Source organism: Macaca nemestrina, chromosome 9 (assembly GCF_043159975.1).
Source record: "Macaca nemestrina isolate mMacNem1 chromosome 9, mMacNem.hap1, whole genome shotgun sequence".
In the NCBI taxonomy this organism is placed as follows: Eukaryota; Metazoa; Chordata; class Mammalia; order Primates; family Cercopithecidae; genus Macaca; species Macaca nemestrina.
The window spans coordinates 28,765,900-28,787,194 of record NC_092133.1 but is presented as its reverse complement, the minus strand read 5'-3'; the positions used below and the strand labels follow the sequence as shown (position 1 = coordinate 28,787,194).

At 38.8% G+C, this 21,295-nt stretch overlaps 1 protein-coding gene across 4 annotated transcripts in view; it reads left to right on the top strand.

Moving 5' to 3' along the window:
* The window catches only part of LOC105478298 (sortilin related VPS10 domain containing receptor 3), a 612,041-nt gene that overhangs the window by 226,121 nt on the left and 364,625 nt on the right, over positions 1-21,295 (top strand). The window contains exon 1 of one of the 4 annotated variants that reach the window (XM_011735417.3): positions 9,194-9,272. The exons of the other annotated variants lie outside the window; for them this stretch is intronic. Coding sequence (XP_011733719.1) covers positions 9,226-9,272 — 47 coding nt within the window. The 5' untranslated portion in view covers positions 9,194-9,225. Of the gene's footprint in view, positions 1-9,193; positions 9,273-21,295 lie in introns of those variants that run through there. 4 annotated transcript variants of the gene reach the window in all.

Here is a 21,295-nt window from a genome sequence, read left to right as displayed (position 1 = left end):
AAACTGGCAGAAAATGGAAACAAACCAAGGGTTTCTGAGGCAGAAATGCAGTAAGGAATGCAGAATGCTGAATTTCTTCATCCAGGACACATTTTTCCTCAGTAGGATAAAACCCTTGGTTTTCATTCTTCCTTAGTGGCTGACCAGATCATCCTTGCTGGAAATCCATTCAGTCCTAAATGGGCTTGACAGCTTCCACTTAGACCAAAGTGCTCCTCTTGGAATGTGTACAGTTGTTGAGCAGTGGGAGCTAGTTCTGAGCACTGAACACAGGCAGTCAACAGCCCCATTTAGCTTTGAGCTGACTACCTTTAGAAGGACTGTTACACCTGTTCAGAAGGAAAGTGTGCATGAAAAGTAATTTCCTTCTTCTTTTTTATAGCGGAAACAATTACCTTTTGGGGGTAGAGCACCAGCATTCTCTTTTGGATGCAGTAGTCATACAATCACCATTTGGAGATATGTAATCTCTCATTTTTATTATAATTGTGGCATATCTTTAATTTGCTTGGCATAATGCACTTAATCCATAATTATAAAATATGCAACTAGCCCTTGGCCTCATTCTACTCTCCCACCACAGAGGCAGTTTGGTGTTTTTATTAATTTAGCCTTGTACAAGCTAACAGATTGTCATAAAGGAAAACAGAATTTCTCAACCAGTTGGGCTAATAGCTGAGCTTCAGCAAAGGGCCCTGTGGTATGTGTTGAACAATAACTACCTCTCTCCAGCACTACTTGCAGTTTTTAATTGAATTTCTATCCCATGGATATCATGTTGGAACTATTCATCTGCTCCACTAAGTCTTCTGATATTAAACAAGTTCTTTCAGGTTATTATTGTAATACAAATATGGTTAGACAGTTGATTTCCATTAAAAATTCACCGCCATGGTAAGGCTAACACAGTGAAGGGAGCTTATCCTGAACATGGCCAAGCAAAGAAATCACATTAATAAGGGTGAAAATGCAGTGTGCTTATCTTGGCTTTCTTCTCACAGTCTCTTCTTTGTTTAAGAGGATTTGGTCATGCTGACAAATTTTGACAAATGACAAAATCCTGGGCATTTTCAGATAGTTTCTAGTTTGGTTTTACATACCTGCCATTTGTATCTGCCAGTAAGAAGGCATGTCCCTTCCTCTGGGTTTCTCTTCTACCTCCATTTTTCCTTTGCTATCTTGTCTCTAGCACACGTCGTAATTCTGGTTGACATTAGGAATATCTGCTGCCAACAGCTATTCTTACTGTTATAATAAACATCTTATAGGCCTTATTGCCCTCTGAATTGTGTATACTGATGCCCTTCCAATGTGTGCTACCTGTACTTTCTGATGTTTGTATACTGACTATTTCACCAAAATTTCGGAACATCGAAACTGTAGGGGCCCTCTGGAAACCCGTAAATGATAGTTTTTTTTTTTTTTTAAACAAATGGAAGTAAACCTTACATGTAATTGGGATGGGTGGAATTAGGAATGGCAACTGTATATTCCAGCTTTGTGAAGGTGTCATAATGGAGGAAGGTTATTGTCCTGCCTACTGTTATTCCTTTAACTTGTACACCTAACCTCAAGTACATCTCATCATATTCTTTACCATATCCCTGGCTTCCAGCTCTCTTCTGCATCATATCCCGGGAAATCCTTCTTGATGACTTCTCTATCAACATTAGAAAACACCTTTGGGTCTCTGACCTCATATTCTTCAGCTCTCTTTTGCATCCGCCTACCAGTACCACCAAAGTTTGGTTTTCATCATCATTTGAAACTACCTTACTATAAGAACTTGAACCCTTGAATTACCCTGTGTGATCACAGTCTCTTATTAATCCAGTTTTCTTGCACTCTTACATTCACTGAATTTGTGTTTTCATTTGAGTATGTGATGTCTTCCATTTTCTCAACTCTCCCTTACTCTCAAGTCCTCAAGTCACATGTCTTTTTTTCCTTAAAAGATTATATGCTCTTCAAAGAAAGGAATCAAGCCTTCTACATATTACTTTGCATGGAATCATGTTTGTCAGTTGGTAGATGTTTCCAAGTCAAGAGTGTTGTTTGACCAATCAAGAAAAAGATTATACCCTGACTTCTGAAGTGGGATATGCATTGCATCAAGGATGCCATCCTGGGACATATGCATTTATTTGCATTTTGGTTTTACAGTAGTGGGTAATATGAGCAGTCCGTCTTGAATTCAAATCCTGACTGTGCCACTAAATAGCTGTGTGACCATGGACAAGTTATTTGTCTTAGCTTCAGTTTTCTCATCTGCACAATAATGAGAAATGAGGCACAATAATAGGGTCTACTGTATGAAGTAACTGTGATAATTAAATTGGTTAATGTTTATAAAGTGATGAGTGTATGTAGTCTCTGAACTTGGTAGACTATTAAAAATAGTTAGTATTTTTATTACTGGGAGTTTCAGATCAATGTTTACTTAAGATAAACCTTTGAAATTTCAGCATTGAAATGTTGAAGACTTTTGAGTCTATAAATTGTGAGTGAGACCCAGCTGCTCTAATGAAATTCCTAGTTAGTTATTGCTGCTGGCCTGCCCATGTCTACAAAAAAATAGATGGTCTCACAGGCTCAATAGTGCATATTAGAAGTGTTTCTAAATTGCAAAACCTGCATGCCTATCTGATTGAATAAGTGCTGGGCTGATAGCTAGTGCAAAGCTTTACAATGGGTATAATTATTTGTGGTTTTGAATCTCTAGACACTGTAACACTGAAGGGGAAGCCTTAGAATAGCTAAATAGATTCATGTGGCAAAAGGAAAATGGCTGTTTTTAAAATAATACTGCCAAACATGAGCCCACAGGCTCTTAAAGTTTATCTGAGAGTTTCTGAACCATGTCTTTTTTCCCTAGTTACCATTACTCCATACGTCAAGGTCAAATGCCAATAAAGTAGCAAATTGTATTTCTCACCTTGACATGATTGTTAGACCTGACATTCCTTGAGAAAAACAGTGAAGCCTGCTGACAAAAAGGACTGTGACTTCAACTGTTGTAAGTCACTAAGGGCAATAAACATTCCCGAAAGAGATTTATTCTGAGGATTGTAATCATTTCCTGTTATAGCCAGTTTGTGTTGGATAAACGTGTCATCAGATGCTAATTACTTGCCTTGATTTTTCTGGCTGATGGAGGATGGTACTTATTTTAATGCCATCATCCTGATCTTTGGGTTTCTGCCTTTTCATTTGGCTACTAACAAAGCAAGTCAGATTCCAAAATATTTTCTAGATATGCGCTCTTCACATTAATCTGTAGAAGCATAGAGGTTGTATGGCACTTATAGATTTGTTTCCACAAGCACAATATCAAAGACCCGAAAAAGCTTTCTGATCCTTCCAGAAAATAGTAATATCAGGATGCTATAAAAGAGAGAGCCTGGGTTGGAAGTTAGAAGCCTGGATATGGTTTTTCATGGCTCTGACCCTTGTTAACTATAGAATGAGGAGTATTCCTTTTTCATATGCCCCCAGAACTCCACACCATGGTCAGATGCTGGCATGTTGCTCATACAGTGAACTGGTCCAGGTTTTCCTTCCTTTCCTTCCTTTCGTTCCTTTCCTTCCCTGCTTTCCCTGCCTTCCCTCCCTCCCTCCCTTTCTCCCTTCCTCCCTTCCTCCCTTCCTTCCTTTCCTTCCTTTCCTTCTTTTCTTTTCTCTTCTTTTCTTTCTTTTTCTCTCTTCCTTTCTCTCTTTCCCTTCCTTCCCTCCCTCCCTCCCTCCTTCCTTCCTTTCTTTCTTTCTTTCTTTCTTTCTTTCTTTCTTTCTTTCTTTCTTTCTTTCTTTCTTTCTTTCTTTCTTTCTTTCTTTCTTTCTTTCTTTCTTTCTTTCCCTCCCTCCCTCCCTCCCTCCCTCCCTCCCTCCCTCCCTCCCTCCCTCCCTTCCTTCCTTCCTTCCTTCCTTCCTTCCTTCCTTCCTTCCTTCCTTCCTTCCTTCCTTCCTTCCTTCCTTCCTTCCTTCCTTCTTCCTTCTTCCTTTCCTTTCCTTTCCTTTCCTTTCCTTTCCTTTCCTTTCCTTTCCTTTCCTTTCCTTTCCTTTCTCTCTCTCTCTCTCTTTCTTTCTTTCTCTGCTTTTCTTTTTTCTCTTTTCTTTTCTTTCTTTTCTTTATTTCAACAGGATCTTGCTTTGTATACTCAGGCTGGAGTATAGTAAAGCAATCACAGCTCGCTGCAGCCTCAGCCTCCCAGGCCCAAGCCTCCTAAGTAGCTGGGACCACAAGTACATGTCACCATGCCTGGCTAAGATTTTTATTTATGTTTTCTTTTTTGTGGAGGCAGGGTCTCCCTATATTGCCCAGGTTGGTCTTGAACTTCCGGGCTCAAGTAATCCTTCTGCCTTGGCCTCTCAAAGTGTTGGGATTACAACTGTGAGTCACAGCACCCAGCCAGGTCTTCCTCTTTTAGTCACAGCACCCAGCCAGGTCTTCCTCTTTTAATCACAACACCTACTGTTCTCTAGTAATTCTTAACCCCTATTTTACCTAGTCCAGTTGCCATTATCCAGCATGCCATCTGGTTATTCACATTATTATTTCATGTTAAATGTCTTTCTTACCACCCTTTCTTTGCCTTTTGCCTTTCTCCATCTTTCATTGCCCAGCCCCAGTTCCTTCCAATCCACAGTGATCAGTGTTTCTTTTTTAAAAAATTTATTTACCCCTCAGAACCTGTATCCTCTTATGTAAAGTGGATACACTTATAGTGCCTCTCATGAAGATTAAGTGCACAGATATTTGACCCATCAAAGATTTTCAATAAATATAGTCTCCACCCCAGTAATGTATCTTGCTGTCTGCTATTCCTTCAAGCCCTGTGTCTGGGCCTGAACTGGGCATAGGAGTAAAAAAATATAGATGCTGGTCACATTCTCAATATGCTCAGAATTAAATAAGGAAAGATGTACACAAATCATTTCAATGCAAGGCCATATAAGGGAATACTATATAAGGACAGAAAACAGGCTAAGAGAAGACAGGAAGGGAAATTGTACCGGGTAATAAGAAAAAGATTTTCTGAGAAGTAGTCATATACCACATAGAGTATTTCTTTTCTATTGTTTTCTGCATTTTCCTAAGTTTTAAAACAGAGGAAACTGTATATTTAACATTATGATGATTTTCAAAGTCTTCTCTATTCTCTAAATTATAAAACTAGTTTTCTTATGAGGTCTCTTTAGGAATAATACTTATATTTTGAAAATCTGTTTACTTATTTATACATACATACCTCACCATTTTCCAGAAGGGATTTCAAATGGGCCTGTACTGAATATCTTGACCATCATCTCAGTGCATATGTGGAATGCAACTTTTGGGAAATATACACAGATTCTTCAATTGCATTTATTTATGAAATTATTTTGTCTTTTTTTTTTTTACCATTAGCTCAGGAACAAGAGTGTAACCATAGAGATTTTCACGAAGAACTGTGTGTATTCAATCACTTGGCCAATATTTGTTGAGCCCGTACGTCATTCCAGAACAGTGCCATTTCCTTGGGATACAGATGTGGACAAGACATTCATGGACCCTACCCTTGACAAGTTGACATGCTTGTAGGGAAGCAGACAATAAGCAATGAGATAAGTTAACAAAACAACATAATTAGAGCTGGTAATAAATTATGTGAGGGAAATAAAAGGTGCTGTGATGAGCAAAGGAGGGTGATAGGGGTGGGGCTATGGAGAATTTCATTATATCAGCATTTTGGGCAAAGGGCTCAGTTTATTATAGAAGGTACTTGATGTTCAAGAAGATTTACTCAAAATCCGCCGAAAAAATTGAGCTATTGCCTTCTGTGTTTATTATCTTTAATTGTGTGTGCACACAAGCTGTATGTATTTTTTATGTAAAGATGTTTGTAAGATAAAAAGCAGAATTTCCTAATTAGAATAAGGGTTAAGTAATTTATATGATGAAATACGATGTGACCATTTAAAATATTTTATAGGGGCTTTAAAAAGAACATAATCCAATATTAGCATGAAAAAAATCATAAAATTATGTGGTTTAGAATGTAAGTACATAAAATTATGCCATTATCAGTCATGTTTCAGTCTGAATGCACTCTATATATTCCAAGTATGGAGGGCTTAAATACAGAGAATTAGAAGAATTTTCCTAATGTGTTGGATGTGCTAGGAAACATAGGCATAGGTGCGACCATTGACCCCAGCCGGCAGTGCCACAGTGGATGTTTTTGAAGGGCTCACTCTGAAGGAATCACAAATCTCCGGGAACCTCTGGTGAGCCCCAGCCTACTCCATCAGCAAATTCAGTGGTTCTCAGGATCAGATTTGTGTTAGAAAAGACTGCAGCACGTTTTTCCTGAGACTTGCTACAAGTTAGGATTCAACTTCGAAGCACTTCAGGATGGACAGGCTGTGATGGATCAGCATATGTTAGTTTTCTATTAAAACCATTGTAACAAATTACCAAAATGTAGTGGCATAAAATAATGGAAGTTTATTATTTTGCAGTTTTGTAAGTTAGAAGTCCAATACAAGTCTCACTGGGCTAAAATCAAGGTGAAGTAGACTGTGCACCTTACTGGAGAGCCTAGGGGAGAATCGACTTCCTTGCTGTTTTCAGCTTTTATAGGCTGTTTATGTCCCTTGGCTCATGGTCCCTTTCTCCATCTTCAAATGCAGCAATGACAGGTCAAGTCCTTCTCACCTCACTGCTCTCTAACCCACTGTACTGGGAAAAATACTCCTCTTGTATAGACTCATATGTTTAGATTAGGCCCACCTGGATAACACAGGATAATCTTCTGATCTCAATATCTTTACTCTCAACCATATATGCTAAGTCCCTTTTGCAAGAACATATTGGCAGGCCCCAGAGATAAGGGCTTGGACATCTTCAGGGACTATTATTCTGAGCACCAGCATGCTAATGAAAAAGATGGTGGGGCTAGACATTATGAGCCCATTGACTGCCTTTGTGCAAGCCAGACAAAGATGCTTCCCCTAATTGGAGAGGGCCACTTGATGAGCAAAAGGGGTTTCCGCTGAATTTAGAAAAGGCATCGCTTCTTCTAGACAGATGCTGCCCTGAGCCAGCGCTCACAGCTTGCATAACAGAGCACAGGCTGGGTTTCAGACCCACACGTCCCCTTGATGGGATGCCTTAACCTGCGCAAAACTATACAGAGGCCCTGGGTAGAATCAATGGGTGGCAATAGCTAGAAGAGAGGTGATGAAGTCTGTTGAATTTAATTCCCCACCTCTTTCTCAGGATGGGATTTGGGTGGTAGAGGTGTTAAGCCTTGGAGCTGCTGGGGATTCCACAGCTCTAATCCTTTCTCTCAGGACCCAATCCACTTTGATTCACTTACTCATCCTTTCATTTATAGTTTTAAATAACCATGTACACCTGTCCAACCAGGCTATAACTTCCTGGAGGGCGGCAGGCCTACATTATCTTCCCCTTGTATTCCTTATTATACTTCATTATTAGATATTTAATACATGTGGCATAAGTGAACCAATGACTGAAATAAAATGTAATGGGAGTTGTAAAAGACCTTTAGGATTTAACAATAAAAACCATTGTTATCATCTTTTTAAAAATAGAAATATAGAGAAAAAGTACTGGACAGCAAAGTTTCCCTTCCCTCCTCAGTCTTTCCATTCCTTGAACAATCCTTTCCCCCAATGGGACCTTTCTTTTGTCCATTGGCTGTTCTATGCTCCCTGCCTTTCCTTTTCTCTTTCAAAATCAGCTAGTTGGTATTGAGGCTCAAGCATGATTGAGTTTATCACTGTGGTCTTCCCTTAAGGAGTACATGTGTTTGATGCCTAATTATAGTATTAAAAGTCTGCTTTGTGTTAAAAGAATTGTCGAGCAGGTGGGAGAAGCATTTTGGGGGCAGGGGCTTCCTTGGTACCTCTAACATCCTATCCCATTGGTTGCTACTTCTTCTATCAGTGCCTCCAGCAGGCCCTCCCCTGTCTGCTGGAGAAAGGAATCATTCTTGCAGAACATTTCAAGTACATTTTCCAGCCCTCTATTAGAAATCCTGATTTCCCTTAGCCTGACCCCTCTGCCTTACTCTGTAATATTACAATGCAGATAAGCACAGAGGTAGCACGTGTTGTTGCGCTCATTACTGAGCTGATCCTGCTTCACAAGCTATCCGTTTTGCAGTGGGAATGTCACGACATGAGTCACAATGGGACTTCAAAACTGCGTGCTTGTCCTCTATATCCAGGGGTGAAAGACACTAATATTTCAAAATTCCTGAGATTTTTTTGCATATCTGACTTTAAAACATATAATCTCTGAAATCTGAGAGATAATGCCTTGGAGTCGAAACTATGATTATTTATTTGCTCCAACTTTAACATCATTTATGCAGCAAAGTATGAAAAAGGAGTTACATTCCCTGATAACATCATGAAACCCATATTTAATGCAGATTTAAAAGGACAGCTGCTAGTTTACTGGTTCTACTGATCATTACAAACAGAGGCTTAGCAGCTGTTTGATAGCTATGTGCACAATACAGTGAGAGATACAAATATGGGTGAGTGCATATAGGCTGTAGTTTAATCTCTTGAAATATTTCTGCTGATCAATGACTGTAGCTTCGTGGTATACAATTGTCTTCTCTAAATCAAAATGTCCTGTCTATTTGTGAACTCTAGCTCAGTGCTTTGCCAGGGGGAAAGAGCTGGGAAAGAAGCCTGTTAGTAATGCATAGAATGATACTTTTTAATCAGAATATTAACATTTTGATTGAACTGATGGAACATTTACATGGTAATACTCAATTGCAAAGACCAAACTTGTGAGGGAACCTACAACATGCACAGGGTCTGTGCCTTTTTCTTGACTAAAGAGAATTCTTTTAATAGAGAAAAAAGTAACAGATTAAAGAATCTCATACTAAGAATGGAAGGGCAGGTATTGTTCACTTTTCAATTGCTTCTATTTAAATATAGACAAGCACACACATGGGCAGCTATAAAGGCAGAGACTTTGATCTACGGATGATTGAAGAAGTGTGTAGTAATTTGCATCAAAAACCAAGCAAAGCAGAGAAGACTATGAAATGAGGTGTGACATCAGACTGCGATGCTGGCACCAGCTCCGTCCCTAACTGGCTATGTGTCCTTGGAGAAGCCACTTTACTCTCTGGGCTCAGTTTTTCACACTGGTCAGATGGAGACAACAATGCTTAAGGAATTCACACAGTTTTCATGTGGATTGAAAGGGATTTAAAAACTCTTTACATCTTCAGCAGTTGGTAAGCATCCCTATTTCCCACTGGGAAAATGCAAATCCCCAAATAGGGTATGAAGCTATAGGTGATGAGCTGCTCCGTGGACGCACAGTGAAATTTAGGAGGTAGAGTCTCCTTTAAAGGGTTTTGACCCTTTGACTGATCTGCCACTGATTAATACCCCAGTTTTCTAGAGTAAAGGAAATATCTGGATTTTCTTTTCACAACAAATTGTGGGTAGAGATCCACCTGATTCACCTAATACCTCTGCTTTGTTCTTAATCCATCTTGGAATGAAACATCTGACTGCTTCTGAAATGCCCAGATTTATTGCAAAAGTGGTTCCCAAGTCACTTATTTTTTGTTGTTGTTGTTTGGCTTTGATGCATGATCAAAAGTGTGACTATTTCTTTGGTCAAAAGAAATCTGGCTTCAGAGATTCTTAGAGCAGAGCTTAGTGTTTGGAATGAGAAAGGAAAAAATGACTATCAGAGCATCAGCGTATGAAGCAAGTATCCTTAGAATGCTTAAGGTTTTGAAGGGCAATTCTGATAAATATAGTCTCATTGTTTGTACTGGGGAAGGAGCATGGCCTCCTTGAACTGTAGAATTCTACAGGATCATTTTACAAGTGAAGAACCTGAGGCTCACAGAGAGAGAAAGCATTGGGAAATGTGTTTATGGATTTGACCCAACACTCCTATTTAGGGAAGATACATCCAGATGGCCACCCTATGCCAATACCATACACTATGATTTTTTATTTCCTTGGTCAACCTTCCAGTTTGATACAGCCCAGTCCTCTTGCTTATTCCCATCTCCCCACCCAGTGCCACTCCTGACCACAGACTGGGATGATAGCATCTTTGCAGATATCAGAAAAGCTAGTGAACATTTGGACTGGAAAAAGGAATGCTAATTCATCATTTCATTAGCACATAATATTTCCTCTCTTGACTCCTCTCTTCCACTTCAAAGAGAATGCTGCTGATTTTTGGTGAAATGTGGAAGAAATCATCCCGCTTTCCAGGAGACCAATATTATGGAATCACAGGGAGGAATGACACACATTTTAAGGTTACAGGCCACCTGCCGGTCAATTCTCAACAGACAGAGTAGGAACTTCATTTTTTTAATTCCAGAACAGAGCAGTGGATGTGGGGAAGATTCCTGAACTTCACAGAAGCTGTTTGCCACAGGGTCTGGTAAGCCAAGGAGTCTCTACACTGGGGTGAGTGGATTTGACAGCAGAGGTGGAAGGAGTCTACAGGAAAGAGCTGCCTAATTAATCTCAAGCTATCAGAGCCTTTCGGCAGTAAGAGTCTCTGAGGTCATAACAACACCCCTCAGTAAAGTTAAAAACCATCTTGATATGACTTCATTTTCTTAGAGACACATGATTGACCTGGCTATTGGTGAATGGAGACACTGCGGCTTCTTTCTGTAGACGGTGTCATTAGATGAGAAGATTAAGTGCCTTTGAGCAAAGGCTGTGTGAAGACTGTGAGTGATTCACCGGGAATGGAAGAAAGATAAAGAAAACTCTGAAATATGTACTTTTAAAGGCAAAATCTTAGACTTTACCTCATTTATTAGCATCATAAAAAGCTTGGTGGAGAGTCTGAGCTAAGAAAAATGCTTCCTTTGGGTCAAGTCTTTAGGGATATCACTCAAAGCAGCCAACTGGGGCTAGTATCTATGAGGAATATCGTATTTTTTTATTGTTGGTTCTACTCTGTTCCCCTTTTAAGCTTTTGAATGCTCTGAAAGGAGACAGGAGTCTTTTTATTTGGAGCCTCTTAAGTATTAGGAAACCAGGCTGAGCCAATTCAACTTCTTTTCCTCTATGGCGGCTGGGAGGTAGGTTTGTCAGAGCTTATGATTAATTAGGAAGCTCTTTCCCATAGACTCCTTCTGCCTTTGCTGTCAAATCTGCTCACTCCGACGTGGAGACTCCTGGGTTTTCTTTCTCCTGTGGCAAACAGCTTCAATGAGGTTTAGGAAACTTACCTACATCCACTGTTCTGCCATGGAATAGTGGGGGAACAAAAAGATTCCTACCCTATCTGTTGAGAATGGACCAAACAGATGGTACAGCCACCTGTAACAAACCGAGGCAGGCAATAGAGAAGGGTTATCAATGCCTACGGTCAACAGAAGCATTTGTTTACCCTTCTGAAATATTTCAAGTTTAAATTTCTAAATACTTCTTGGCAGACCAAGTCAAACATTTTTAGAAGGGCTTAGCCCATGAGTTTCCAGTTTGCAGCCTTGCAGGTGATATATATCTTTAGAGGCGAGAGGAGACATTTAACATAAGTATGCTTTTGTCACCCAGTTCACTCACTCATTTATTCATTCCTCAACCACATTGAGACTGCTCATTGCTGAGTTACCCTGGAGGAGACAGAAAAATAAGTCGAACCACTGATGTAAAGCAATCCAACATCTAGGATCCATGATATAAAAATTCATATGTTGTGTCAGAGACTTTTAACATTATATACGGTACTGTAAAGTTCAGAGAAAACACAGGATAGTGAGCTTTAGGTGCCAGGGAAAGGATGCAGTCAGCAGACCATGGGGAGCTATTGAATGTTTTCAACTGGATGAATATTTGAGATGGAATTTCGGAAGAATAATCATATTGTACTGTATGAGAAGTATGTGAAAGTTTGTTCTTAGAAAAAGGAGGATCAAGTTCCATTGGGTATAGATAGGAGGTAACCTTTTTGAGAGGTAATGTGGGTACAAAATTCAACACACTTAACAGAACATTTGGGTATAAGGGGAAAAGAAGACATTTCTAAAATAGTTTTGAATTCTCACGATAGCTATTTGGGTAGAAAAGCAGGTACCCATCAGCTAAGCTCTCCATAATCTGATCCCATGTATTTTTCTAGCTTTTTTTCCCCTCCTATGTCCCTCCAGGAGTGCTTGCTACCAATCCTAGTAGACCAAGGCTAGTTATTCTGCCCAGAGCATCTCTTGCATTTTTTGCTTCTAGATTGTTTTTGTCACACTATTTATTCTGCTTCTTTGAAGATGATAGGAGGTCAGGAGAGTGTAGGTGAACTAAACTTTAAATTCAGTATTTTAACAGAGTTCCTGAGAATCTATCAAGTAGCAGACACCATGCCAGGAACTGGGAATAAAGTGGACAGGCAGATCTTTGTCCAGAAGCTGGGCTGATGACAAGGAGACTGGGCTGCTGCTCACCCACACAGGGAGCACTGTCTCAGGTCCTCTTAGAGAGTCTCATGGGCACAGCCTAGTGGAACACTGACGCCTTTGTCAAAAGTTTCTCTTTACTGGACATTTTGGAATCACAAGCCATGCCCTTATCAGGATCTTATCAACAAAGATCTCAAGGACAGCAAATTTTAGTTTGTGCTGCCAGGAAGACTTAGTAGATTTAAGAGAGCACACACACTTGTGTTTCAAGTGAGCAAGATGCACTTTAAAAATGTTCAAAATATTCCTTTCCTTCTCAGAGACCCTGCTGTGTAGGTAGCCCTTGTGGCAATATGGTATTAAGTACTCAGCAGGACTTTTAAAGTACATCTTTATGTACTTCAATTTTGTTAGGACTGGAACAGTGTTAATGGTCATCATCTTTTTAAATGCTTGCAGAGTATTAATGCTTAGGAGAAAAAGTTTTTCCCTCAAATATGGAATGCATAACCATGAAACAATATTTTTCTTTCTGCATCTTTCCCATTCTCATGCCATCCTACTTAATGTGAATATGTGATGTCAAGCAGATGGCTGTATCAAACTAGCTGGAACATACATATGATGAACATCTCATTATTCTTGGAAAGGTCTGAGTGCACCTTAGTACTACCAAGGATTTCTACATTTTTCCTTAATAGTTCTGAGAATTTCTCTTAGCTTTCTTGATCTGAAGCTGAATAGTTAAAACAGTGATATGAGAATATTTTGAGGGGAGAGTAAGAAAGAAAAGAAGAATATAGTTATATCTGTTTTCTATGACTGATGACTTAATAATCCTCAAAGTAAAGCAAGAACCCTAGAGATGGAAAATACATTTTATCTATGCCTCCCATTTAACAGCTGAAAAAACTGAGGAACCATAAATATCAGGTGATAGTCTCAGACACTCAACTGTTAATTGATAGCAGCTGCATGAGGATTAGACTTTCTCTGTTGACTCCGTGCTCCATAGTCCTTAAATGCATCTTTAATACTTTTTTCTAGTAAAACTGACTTGATTTGTGGTTTTATACAATGAGGTGGAGGTGGAGGCTTTTATTTTGGGGTGCATGATGCATAATGATTGGTTAGCTCTGTATGTGGGCAGCCAGATCTATTCGCATTCCTTTACTCTTAGTAGCCATTCTAAAATTCTCTTATATAAGTGGTGTTTCTCTCTTTACCATATTCCTGGAAATTGCATTTGAATATCTTTATCACAGAGATAATGGTGAATTATTCCATTTTCTTTATGAACTTAGTTTCGTATATGTTTATGTGTGTTCGAAATCAGCAGATACACAGAATATGTCCAGATACCACATGTGTAATTTATATGTATTTATGTGTGTATATATAATATGTTACATAAAATATATACAGTTACACAACTGTGTATATTATATACATATATATAATATATAACTATCTATCTATCTATCTATCTATCTATCTATCTATCTATCTACGTTCCCCCCCAAACCTAGATGTAGAATTAGAATATTTCTTTAGTGGGAGCCCAAAACAGCAGCCATTGATGGGAAATGACTTGCAAGGCAGAATCTATTTGCCATCTTTTTATGTTTAATTTAACATTTGAAAGAAGATGGGGAAAATATTTGTTCCTAGACTTCCTAAATAAAATGTTTTTTTCCTTTATTGATGGGGACAATTTTGAGGTTTGCTTGAGGGTTTTCTTTTGACAATTTACCCACCACCTTCTTGGCCCAACTTTCTGATTAGAACAGATGCAGGTTATTCACTTTCCTGCCTGTGAGCTTAGTTGCAGTGCTGGCTGCAGGAAAGAGTTCCAAAAGTAATATTTATGTGGGAGTATTTGGTAATCCTAGTGATTCAAATGTTTTCCTTCAGCAAGTAATTTAGTGAATATCTTGCTAAAGTATAGTAGGGAAAATAATTCATTGTAGAGTGTCTCTTTTACATGGATTTATAATTTAGTTGGGGAGACAAAAGATTCACATGCAGTGATTATATGAAAATTTAAAACCTTCTGTGAACAAATGACATAGACACTTTGCAGTTCATAAATGCTAAAGGACTTCGGGATAAAAAATGCTAATTGTGGACTGGAGTGGTTGGGAAGGCTTTTTGGCTGGGGGTAGCTTAAGCTAAGGCTGAAAGGATGGATAGGAAAGAGCTGGGCAGAGAGGGGGCACAGAGGACATTCTAGAAAGAGGAACAGCATGAGCAAAATCTTGGGATTGGGAACAAATATGAATTTGGGGGAGACCTGGAGTCATTCAGTACTGCTAGCATGGAGGGGGAGTGTATAAGAATAATTAAAGATATAGTTACTGATGTGGAGGAAAGAAGATGGAGATGTTAGAAGGCTGTAAAGGCTCCAGTGAGGAGTTTAGACTTCCTCCTGATGGCTTGTTACTTAGAATGCAGCTTCTAGACAAAAGTCTAGTTATAGGAAGGGGTGGAATGGAATTTTCACTCTAAGTCAGGTTGTTGGGTTCTCAGGTTCTCACCCTGGGATCTTGTCTGCCTCAGGATCCTCAGGTGGTGATGTTGGTGGTTGTAGTTCTCATCCAGAATTTTATCTATGTCGCATGTGAACTGGATTGTTTTCAGCTAGTACTGCGTCTGAGCGTTGTGCTCACTTATTCTCACCTCTATTACTTTGTTGTTCTACTTATGCTTCTGTGGATGTTTTAAGTTCTGTATCTGTCATACATGATCTAATGCATCTGTCAGATCTGGCAGTGGCTGGATCGGCACGAGGTGTCTCAGTACAGATGCTTGCACATTTAGTACAAGACCAGTTATCTCTCTTACCTTCCATACCTTCCCAGCAACATGGGGAGGTGCAAGCCGATGAAGACAGCATGAGACCAATGAGAGTGCTTCTAAGAGTTTGGGTTTATGGTATGTTTTTTTGAAGGCAGTTGGGAAGCTGTGCTCTCCCTTAGGACCTCTTTTCCTTTTGCTTGCAGCATTGAGACATCATAGATTTCTTTTAGTGAGCATTGTAAAAATCATTCCCCTTACTTTTACTTTTTAGAGTCTCATACAATTGTAACAGTTAACCTCTTTTAAACGATTTTACTCTTTTATTCCCCTGCTACTGAGAATAAAACTGAAAATTAAATGTTAAAATCAAATCCATAAATCCCTAGCTACCACCAGAGCAAAGTATGACTGGCCAAGTAGTTGGACCAGGAGACTCAAATGCTGGCCGATCCAAGAAATGGAATTTCATTCTATTTTCCTGTTGAGGATCAGACCTCAGATCTACATGTGCTACCAATGCAAAGTGAAGATGTTGTCCATTCTTATTTCACTACTTTTAACTACCTCTCCAGTACTCACTTTTTTTTCTATGTTGACTCAACTTAGATAAAGGCAACAATAAAACCTTGGAAATGGCAGGAAATCTGTAGATTACCTCCATCTAAGCCCAGAGGTTGCATTTTAAATACTTAACAATTGGCATGACAGGACACCAATCAATCAGGGTAGAGAAAAACAAAATCAGTCAGAGTAGAGAAAGACAAATAGGGTCAGGAGGATCCATGTTATACAGGTGTTAGCTGGGAGGATCTTTGTTATACAGGTGTTAGCCTTTTGGTTTCTGAGTTGTGGGAAGATCCTTGGGGAGTGACTGAGTTGGCTGGAAGACATTTGGGGGCCTTGAGGGCAACAGCCATTTACCAAATTCAATTGTTTTAAAATTATTATGGTTGAATGTTAGCCCTACCTATTCCTTATTTTATGTCATATATTTTGGAGTTCTGTTAGTGGATGCATAAACATTAGGATTGTTATGTCTTCTAGAAAGACTGATTACTTTATCATTATAAAATATTTCCCTTTACCTGTGGTAATTGTTTTCTTGGCTCTGAAATCTACTTTTCTTGGTATTCACATAGGTACTTAAACTCTTCTTTTTTTTATTGGTATATATATTTTTTACCCCATCCTTTTGCTTTGAACTTGTGTCTTTATATTTAAAGTGCATTTCTTTTAGGCACCATCTCATTGAGTCTTTAAATGCTCCAGTGAAGAGTGTAGACATTTTATATTTGTAGTAGATTTCCTGTGTGTATTAAAAAAATCCAATCTGACAATCTTTGCTTTTTAATTAAAGTTTTAGATCATTTACATTTAATGTAATTATTGATGTTTTAGGTTTAAGTCTGTTGCCTTACTCTTTATTTTCTATTTGTCCTATTGTTATTTGTTCCATTTTCCCTCTTTAACAGCCTCCTTTTGGATGGTATTTTTTTTTTTTTTTTGCTATCCCATTTTATCTTCTTTTTGACTTGCTGTATATAACTATTTATTGTGTCAGGTTAGGGGTTGCTTTTGGGTTTATAGTACACATCTTTAATTTATCACAGGCTAGACTCAAGGGACATATTGCCATCTCACAAAATGCACAAGAACCCTAAAACAGTGTACTCTCTTTCCAGCCTTTGGACCATTAGAGGCATACATTTTATTTCTATGCATGTCATAAACCTCACAAAACATTATTATTTTTAATTTAAATACCTTATTCTTGAAAGATATTTGAATATTAAGAAAGAATTATATTTATCCATGTAGTCACCATTTCTAGTGCTCTTTGTTTTGTGTACATACATATTTCCATCTGGTATCATTCTAATAATTCTGCCTAAAGGACTTCTTTTACATTTTCTTGTAGTACCAGTATACAGATGATAATTCTTTCATCTATTTTTGAGAAAACCTTTATTTTGCTTTTGTTTATCAAAGAAATATAATTTAATTGGCTTCTTTTTCCTTTCAGTACTTTAAAAATGTACTTTCTTATCATTTACATTGGTTCTATAAAATAATCTTCTGTCATCCATAGCTTTGTTCCATTCTATATAACATATCTTTTTTTTTATATTCTTATGTTTCTATCACTGATGTTAAGCAATTGATTACAATGTGCTTTGATGATTTATTCATGATTCTTGTGGTTGGAAGTTTTTGTGCTTCTTGGATATCGACTTATAGTTTTCACCAGGTTTTGAAAATATTCAGCCATTATTTCGTCAAATATTTTTCTGCGCTCCACCCCCACACCTCCTTCTCCTTTTAGAGACTCTGATTACAATTGATGTTGTCTTGCAGCACAATGATTTTTTGTTCATTTTTTCCTCAAATTTTTTCTATGTTTCATTTTGGTATACAAATAAATAGAAAAAACTTATTTTTTCTATGTTTCATTCACTTTCTATTGCTGTGTTTTCAATTTCATTTACCTTTTCCTTGTAATGTCTAATCTGTCATTAATCCATTTTAGTGTACTTTTCATCTCATTCATTGTAATTTTCATATCTGAAAGTTTGATTTGTGTATTTTTATATCTTTCATGTCTCTACTTGCATGTACACTTTTTTCTTTTGCTTCTTCAGCTTATGGAATAAAGTTAAAATAACTGGTTTAATATCCTTATTTACTAATTCTGTCACCTGGGTCATTTCTGACTTCGTTTTCAGTAAGTTTTGTCAACATTGGTAATATTGACATTTTTGAGTGGCTAATAATTTTTGTGGGGGATTTCCTGTGCATCATAGGATATTTAGCAGAATTCCTGTCCTCCACCTACTAGATGCCAGTCCCATCTTCAGTCACGACAATTAAACATTTCTCCAGACATTGAGTAATGCTTCCAGGATGCAGACAGTGAGAAATCTCCCCCAGTTGAGAACTACTGATTAAGATTAATTGATTTTTCTTCTTTTTGTGGGTTGCAGATATCTGCTTCTGTGCATGCCAAATAACTTTTTATCTGATACCAGATATTGTGATTTTTATCTTATTGGGTGCTGGATATTTTTAAATTCCTGTACATTTTATTGAGCTTTGTTCTGGGACATGATTATGTTGTTTGGGAGCAGTTGAATTCTTACATGTGTTTTTTTTAGGGTTTGCAAGTGTTTTGCCCCACTACTGAGGTAGGAAGTTTTCTGAAGTATTCTACCTGATACCCCATGACTTATGAGGGTTGCTACTCTGGCTTATGGTAACAGTAACTGTTATTGGCCTTGTGTGAACTTCTGGAATTGTTCTTTCTAATCCTTTCAGGTGGTTTTTTTTCTGATATTGGGTATTTTTCACATACATGCACTGATCCATACTCAACTGAAGACTTAGTGGGAGAGGGAGTCCTCTCTGTATATCCAGAGTTCTCTCTGCTTGTGCAGCTGTCTCTTTTTCAGTACTGCTTCTTGCAAACTCTAGCTACTTTGCCTTAGGCTTCCCTGTTCTGTCTGCTGAACTCAGGGAGATCACTGGGCTTCACCTAAGTTACTTTTCCCTAATGTGGCCTGAAAACTCTGTCCATGCAGTGGTAAGGGGCAATTGCAAGGCTTACCTAATTTGTTTACTGTCTTTTAGGGATCCTTCTGCTTCATTATCTTGGTGTCCAATGACATGAAAATAGTTGTTTTATATGTTTTATTAGTTTTTAAATTGTTTCATGTGAGAGGGTAAATTCACTGTCTGTTGCTCCATCTTGTCCATAATCAGAAGCACCTATACTTTATTTTATATCTGAAAAAACTGATGTCCAAAAAAGTGAGTTGTAGTGTAGGGTTTACTGAGCCAGATTAGTGGCAGAGCTAGCATTGAACCCAGATTTCTTTCTTCCAGGTTGGTGCTCTTTCAGTCATAACACACACTGTGACTGGCACCTCCAAAGGTAATGATTTGGCTCCTGGATCTTCAAAGACAAGATTTAAATCACAAAGAGAATGAACTTCATGGAGTTGCTGCTCCTCTTTGATCCTTATTTGTTTAGTACATTTTCTCTAAATAGGTTTGTAATCCCTCAGTGAAGATGTAGACTGTCAGCTTGAATATTTTGTGAAGATTCTCGTTTTAAGTTTTACAATTTTGTATTGTTGGCAGTTGTAAAAACATGTGGCCCTTAAAAATTCCAGCTCGATGGTTAAAATGTCCATTCAGGGTCTGTTCATCTCTCTTGTAAGGAAACCTAGATTGTAAGTGTACTAACAACTTAATAATAATGGACTAACTCAGTGCTGTGTTTAGGGAGATGCACTAAGCTAGTTGGGATTAGGTATTATTTTGGCTGAGGGTGAAAGTGAGATTTTTACCTTACCCACAATTCTTACCAAACCAAGACCAATAAAAACATCTCCTGCATGACTGACTATTCTCTTTCACTTATGTTGCTTGTGCGTAAGCTTCTATAGGCAAAGGCAAAGGCCGTGATTAAATAGTATCTGGCCAGGTGCGGTGGATCACACCTGTAATCCCAGCACTTTGGGAGGCTGAGGCGGGCAAATCACCTGAGGTCAGGAGTTGAAAACCAGCCTGGCCAACATGGTGAAACCCCATCTCTACTAAAAATACAAAAAATTAGCAGGGCGTGGTGGTGCACGCCTGTAGTCCCAGCTACTCCAGAGGCTGAGACATGAGAATCGCTTGTACATGGGAGGCGGAGGTTGCAGTAGCTGAGATCACACCACTGCACTCCAGCCTGGGCAACAGAGTGAGATTCTGCGTCAAAAATAATTTTTTTTTTCTCCTAGTGCTTGAGACACAAGGTACTTAATACATGTGAGTTCTTTCCTCCCACTTTATATCTTCCCAGTGTGAAACTAGGAGGCTGTACCACATAGTATGTTCTCATTGCATGCCTCTCTCTCTTGCTCACTGTATTTCAGCCTGACTGCCTTTCTGTAATTCCTTAAAAAGGTCAATCTCTTTCTGCCCCAGGATCCTCATACGTGCCATTCTCACTGCAAAGCTCTTTATCTAACTCTTTGCATGACTCCATTTTTCAGGTTTAGCCTAAACGGAATCTCCTTTTTAGAAGGAGCTGCCCTCTCTCAGTCTCTATTATGGTCCCTGTTTATTTCCATTGTGCGTCATAGTTTCAGGTTTTGAACTTACTTATTAGCATACCAGTTCCTTTTCTACCTGCCACTCTAGATTGTGAGCTTCATGAAAGCCAGGACTTTGTTTTATTACTTATAATTGACTTGGGTCCCAAGGAAAATGGGCAAGTATTTGGTTTACACTTGTTGGGATTTGTGTTTATAAAAGATTAACATAATGCAAGGCTGATATAGATACTCAGCAGGGACTTGTGGAATTAAATCTCCAGGGGCAGTTAGTTGGTCTCCCAGGCATCACCATGTATGAAGTATAACCTCATTCTGAGTATAGAATGACCAAGAACGATGGCCTCTTCTGTCCATTCCCCGCACTGTCTGTCTTGTCAGCTTTGGTGATCAGAGCAAGGTAGGGTGCAGTTCACTCCAGTCTGATTTCACTTGTAGAGTGATTTTCTATCAGTGGCATGTACTGGCTGTTTCCAATGTTTCTGACCGATGACAAGCCTTTTGTCTCACTCGTCCCCTTTTATGCCTTAACTGACTTTGGCCACCCAGTCCCGTGGTGCAAGACCTTTAACTGGTCCTTTGTCGAGTCTGTTTCTATGAATTAGGGCTCATTTCCTTCCAAATGCCCAAGATGCCTTGCTGTATCTGCTCTGCATGTCGAAAAGAATCTTGCAATCTCAACAGTGAAGTGAACAGCTCCTTGCTTTTCCAATTATTTCCTTCTCAGGCAAGCACTGCCATGCTTAGCAGTCTGGTCAGCTTTCTGCTCTTCCGAGGCTCTCCTTCACCCATTCTGATAAGGACCTCGGGTTTTCTCCTGTGGCAAATTTATGGCTCTCTCCAGCACCTGTTCCATCCTCCCTTTTTGCAACACTCCTAACCGACAAATTCATTTCATTGTTTAGCTATGTCTACTCCGTGTCAATAAATTACTTCTTCCTGGCTCGCCCAGTCCTTTCTATTTTTTTCACAGAC